We start from the raw sequence: 6,000 nt of genomic DNA, 5'->3' as shown, positions 1-6,000 counted from the left end.
CGGGATGCCACGGACAAACGGACGGAGTCCCTTGCCCGTCATGCCTATTCTATTATGGGTTCTATGCTGAAAGCTTTATTTGCTTCACTTATGGCGGCCCAGGCTGTCGCGAGCTGGACGCAGGTGCTTAATCGCGTCCTGGTGGCTGATTCTGCCCTCCAGGCGACTTTGGATATGGTGGATAAAATCCACCAGGGTGTCATGTATTTGTGTGATGCGGACCTGGATATGGTTCCGTTGGCTGCGCGTGTACATGGTGTGGCGGTATTGTCTCGCCGTTTTGGTTTGGTTGAAGTGTTGGTCGGTGGACCAATCTTCGCGTAAGACCTTGGCTAATCTGCCCTATGATGGTTCTCGCCTTTTTTGGTGAGTCCCTAGATACGTTAATTAGGGGGATCACGGGTGGTAAGAGCACGCTCTTACCCTAATCCCTCAAGGCTAAGACGGCTCCTGGTAAGAAGCCGTGGACTGGTAAACAAAAGTCCGGCCAGTCCGGTTCAGCGGCCCACAACAGTGCGGCCTGAAGGGGCGCCCTCACCCGACTCTGGGGTGGGGGGGGCGCTTGCTCGGTTTCCTTCAGCAATGGCTGTCCCGGGTTCGGGACAGGTGGGTTCAGGAAATCGTTCAATCTGGCTACGAGATCGAGTTTCTCTATAGGCCGGAGCGCAGATTTTTTCCCTCAAATCTTCTACTGTCCCCGGAGCGTTTGCGGGATCTGCATCTAGCGGTGCAGGACCTGAGGGCTCAGGGAGTGGTGGTCCCGGTGCCTCATCGGGACAGGTTTCGGGGGTTCTATTCCAATCTGTTCACCGTGCCCGGGAAGGAGGGCAAGGTACGTCCGATTCTGGACTTAAAGGCGCTGAACCACTTTGTGCGGGTGCGCAAGTTCCGCATGGAATCTCTGCGGTTGGTGGTGGCTGCCCTGGTTCCGGGGGAGTTCATGGCTTCCATCGACTTGAAGGATGCGTATCTTCACATCCCGAATTTCGAGGGTCACCAGAGGTACCTTCGATTCGCCATAGCGGAGGATCACTACCAATTTGTGGCGTTGCCCTTTGGTCTCGCCTCGGCTCCATGGGTGTTCACCAAGGTGCGGGCACCGGTTTTGGCTTTGTTGAGAGCCCAGGGCGTCTCTGTCCTAGGGTATCTGGACGATATTCTGGTTCGGTCTGCGACCAGCCAGGGTCTGGAGAAGGCTCTGTCCGTTACAATGCAGTCTCTGCAGGAGTTTGGTTGGACGATAAAGCCCCGTACACACACACAGATCGTCGTCATACAAACGTCGGCGGACGAAAGATCTGCCGATTGTACGCGTGTTAGTATGGTGCCTCCGACAGCTGTCTGCACACAATCCGCGGACAAGAGTCTTTCTTGCAAACATGAAAATTTTTGTCTGCGGACACCAGAACGGACGATTGTTCGCCTGTCAGTACAGAAATCAGCCGACAGACCGCAGATTTGCAAGACTGGGCATGCTCAGAAAATAAAAAACACAGGGAAAGTTAACCATTACATGACATCACTTCTGCAGTCAGCTGAAGTCTGCGGACAAAATTCTTGTGCTGTCCTTGCGCTGTCTTTGCACTTTTCGACATCCCGGGGAGAAAAGACGAACATTTGTATGACGACGATCTGTGCGTGTGTACGGGGCTTTACTTTTCCAAAGTCAGCACTGTGCCCATCGGTTCGTCTCCCTTACCTGGGAATGGTTCTGGACTCTGTCCAGGCGAAGGTCTTCCTACCGGACGACAAACTCAGGACTCTTCAGGAAGGAAGTCAGGTCCCTCAGGGACGATCCGTCCTCGTCCACTCGGACGTGCATGAGATGTCTGGGATTGATGGTCTCGGCTTTCGAGGCGATTCCCTTCGCCCAGTTTCACACGCAGGGTCTCCAAGCGGAGATCCTGTCCAGGTGGGACGGGCGACCGCGATCTCTGGATCCGGATTTCGTTGGGCCATCGCACCAGAAGGGTTCTTCTGTGGTGGCTCCTGTCCCCGCCGGTGTCAGGGGGCAAGTCTTTTCGTCCTCTCTCATGGACGGTGGTCACCACGGATGACAGCCTGTCGGGCTGGGGTGGTGTTCTGGGCGTTCTGTCCGCCCAGGGAACTTGGTCGGAGGGGGAATCCTCCCTTCCGGTCAGCATTCTGGAATTGCGTGCGATGATTCTCTGCCTTCAACGTTGGCCGGACAGGCTGCAGGGCTGTCCGGTTCGGGTGCAGACGGACATTGCCACGGCGGTGGCTTACGTCATTCGCCAAGGGGACACCAAGAGGGCCCGGGTGGCTCGGGAAGTGGCCGACATTCTGTCTTGGGCCGAGACGCATGTCCCGGCGATATCGGCGGTTCACAATCCAGGGGTTGGAGAGCGGATTATCTGATGCCGCCAGTCCCTGGACCAGGGGGAATGGCCCCTCCGTCCGGGTTTTCTCCAGATGTTGTGCGCGACGTGGGGTCTTCCGGAGGTGGACCTGTTCGCGTCTCGTCTGTACAGCAAGGTGTACAGGTTCGTGGCAAGGCCACGCGATCCTCGGGCAGACGCGTTGGTAGCTCCGTGGCATCAGTACCGACTGATGTATGCGTTTTCACCGTTTCAATTGCTGCCCAGGTTCCTTCGCAGGTTGGTCTCGGAACCAAAACACGGTGATTCTTGTGACACCTGACTGGCCTCGCCGGTCCTGGTACGCAGACCTCGTGCATTTGGCGGTCGACGCCCCGTGGCGTCTGCCTCTTCGGGAAGATCTCCGGTCTCAAGGGCTGATATTTCATCCTGCCTTGCAGTCGCTGGCTTTGCCGGCCTGGCTGTTGAAACCGAGGCCCTGAGGGATAGGGGTCTCTCCCCTGAGGTCATTCACACTTTGATGGACGCGAGGAATTTTTTCCTCGGGGTAGGTCTTTTACCGTATTTCGGAGGCCTATTTTGCCTGGTGTGAGTTCAGGGGGTCTTCACCTCGCCGTGGTCGGTGTCTGGGGTGTTGTCCTTCCTTCGAAAGGGTGTTGACAGCGTTTGGCGCTGGCTATGATCAAGGGTCAGGTGTCTGCGATGGCCGTTCTTTTTTCAACGTCCTATGGCATCTATCTCCTTGATTGGCACTTTTGTTCGGGGGCATCTGGTCCCTCCTAGGAGGGTGCCTCTGCCTCCTTGGGACTGGAATCTTGTTCTGTCCGTGTTACAACATGGTTCTTTTTTGAACGGATCGGGTAGATCTCGTTGTCTATGTTGTCCTAGAAGGTCACCTTTTTTGGTGGCGATCAATTCGGCTCGCAGAGTGTCGGAGCTGGCAGCCTGTCCTGCCATTGTCCGTATCTGGTCAATCACTTGGTTAAGGTGGTCTTGCGACCTAACCCTTCTTTTTTTCCGAAGAGGGTTTCGGAATTTCACCTCGAGGACATTGTCTTGCCTTCGCCTTGCGCGAAGTCTAAACATTCGGAGGAGGTGGTGTTGCACTCCTTGGATGCTGTTCATGGCGATTAGGGTTTACCTAAAATCGTCTGAATCTTTTCACAAGTCGGATTCTTTGTTTGTCCTTCCGGGGGTCCTCGGAAGGGCGTGGCGGCGTCGGCTTCTGCCGTCGCCAATTGGTTCAGACAGGCCGTTGAACAGGCCTATGCTTTGCGGGGAAAAGTTTCCCTTATGCCTGTGAGGGTGCACTCTACCAGATCTCTGAGTACGTCTTGGGCCTGTCGTCATGGGGCTTCTGTGGCCCAGGTGTGTAGGGCGGCGACTTGGTCAACCGTGCACACCTTCACTCTGTTCCACAGAGTGGATGTTCAAGCATCGGCAGATGCTTCCTTTGGCCGCAAGGTTCTTAGTGCGGCGGTCCCTTAGGGTCCCTGGTTTTGGTCCTTTGGGCTGTTTGGGATTTCTTTGTATCCCTGGGTTATTTGTTTTTTTCCTGGGTTATTGCTCCCGTTGAGCAAATTTTTTCTCGTGTTGCCCAGCTGGTTTCCTTCCTTTGGTAAGGTTACTTTCTTGATGTGGAGACTGCGTTGCCTTTAGGCGCGGCTGCGTTTCCCACCCCTCATGTTTGCACTGCTTTGGGACGTCCCCATTGTGACGAATATGAAGATGGCGGCGACTGTCGGAGGACGTAAGAGAAAACTGAATTTTTGTAAAATCTTACCTGTAAAATTCCTTTCTCTGAGTCCTCCGACAGTCTCCGCCCCCGCCCCTCTTTTGGGGTTTAGGTACTCTACTGCTATTCCACTGAAACTGAAGCAGGAAACAGGAAGCAGGAGGGTATAGACTGAGGGGACCACCCCCTGGGGTGGGGATATGTTAAAAGCTTTAATATTGACATATTCTGTTGCCTAGCTACTCCTACGGAGCAAAGTCTAATACCCCATTGTGACGAATATGAAGATGGCGGCGACTGTCGGAGGACTCAGAGAAAGGAATTTTACAGGTAAGATTTTACAAAAATTCAGTTTTTTTTTTTTGTAAGACAAAAAACCCAGCGGTAATAACACCGAAAGAAAGCTCTATTTGTGTGAAAAAAATGATAAAAATTTCATATGGGTACAGTGTAGCATGACCGTGCAATTGTCATTCAAAGTGTGACAGCGCTGAAAATTGGCCTGGGCAGGAAGGGGGTGAAAGTTCACTGTAGGCAAGTGGTTAACGTGGGGTATGTCTGTACTAGGTTTTAACTGGTTAATATTTAAGGAAGAAAACCAGTGAGTTCAGTCATGCATTGTCTGAAAACTTTGCACAGTTGCTCAATTTAAAATAACCCTGTACTTCTGTCTTCTTTCTCTATGTAAACATAGATATATTTCTTGTAGTTATTAGGTGATGTTAATATGCCTGTATTTTTATTTTTGTTTCCCCATAGATTCTTGCATCTGAACACCAGCTGCCTTTCACTAACAGTCCCTAGGGAGTCTCGCACAGTCCTCCAACTTTTGGAGTGCTCCTTGTAAGTTAGTTTCAAGGAAATGGCTGGAAGAGGAGCAGCAAGGCCAAATGGTCAGTCACAGGGCAGTAAAATCTGCCAGTTCAAGTTGGTGTTGCTGGGTGAATCTGCAGTGGGCAAATCCAGTTTGGTGTTGCGTTTTGTCAAAGGCCAGTTTCATGAATTCCAGGAGAGCACAATTGGAGGTAGGTTGTCCAAAGGGAAAATGGTTTTTGGAAATGTTGTAAGTTGTATTTTATGTGACCTCCTACATGATATGCTTTGTATTCCAAGATATTTAGACCAAGTCAACTAAAATAAATGTGTTTAACCTGCATTTACAAAGTACAAATTTGCTTAAAGATTCTTTTCAGTAGAGTCATGGTTTTTAACTGCAGATTATATTAGGAGACATTTGGATTATATAAAAAAATAAACATATATTCACTGCTCAAAAAAATTAAAGGAACACTTTGAAAACACATCATATCTCAATAGGGAAAAATATCCTCCTGGATATCTATACTGCTATGGAATGGGTAATGTGTTAGGAACTAAAGGATGCCACATTGTTTGATGGAAATGAAAATTATCAACCTACAGAGGGCTGAATTTAAAGACACCCTGAAAATCAAAGTGAAAAAACGATGCAGCCTTCTCCATTTTGCTGAAATTTCATTGCAGCAACTCAAAATGGTGCTAGTTTGTATGGCCCCCACGTGCTTGTATGCATGCCTGACAACATCAGGGCATGCTCCTAATGAGATGACGGATGGTGTCCCAGGGTATTTTCTCCCAGATCTGGACCAGGGCGTCACTGAGTTCCTGAACAGACCTGGCAGCGTCGGATGGACCCAAACATATTGTCCCAGATGTGTTCTATTGAGTTTAGGCCAGGCGATCGTAGGGGGGGGGGGGGGGGGGGCATTCAATGGTATTGATTCCTTCATCCTCCAGGAGCGGGGTGCATACTCTCGCCACATGAGGCCGGGCATTGTTGTTCACCAGAATGAACCTAGGACCCACTGCACCAGCGTAGGGTCTGACAATGGGTCCAAGGATTTCATCCTGATACTTAATGACAGTCAGGGTGCCAATGTCTAGCCT

General features: G+C 51.1%; 1 protein-coding gene across 1 annotated transcript in view; it reads left to right on the top strand.

The window, feature by feature from the left end:
• The first annotated feature begins 4,839 nt into the window (after nt 1-4,839).
• Nucleotides 4,840-6,000, top strand: part of RAB5B (RAB5B, member RAS oncogene family) — a 91,511-nt gene continuing 90,350 nt past the window's right edge. The window contains exon 1 of the mRNA XM_082245742.1: nt 4,840-5,099. Coding sequence (XP_082101868.1) covers nt 4,937-5,099 — 163 coding nt within the window. The 5' untranslated portion in view covers nt 4,840-4,936. The remainder of the gene's footprint in view (nt 5,100-6,000) is intronic.

This window comes from Pelophylax lessonae, assembly GCF_965119305.1.
Source record: "Pelophylax lessonae genome assembly, chromosome: 2".
Taxonomy (NCBI): domain Eukaryota; kingdom Metazoa; phylum Chordata; class Amphibia; order Anura; family Ranidae; genus Pelophylax; species Pelophylax lessonae.
The sequence above is the reverse complement of the archived record's forward strand: the minus strand, read 5'-3'. Positions and strand labels throughout refer to the sequence as shown.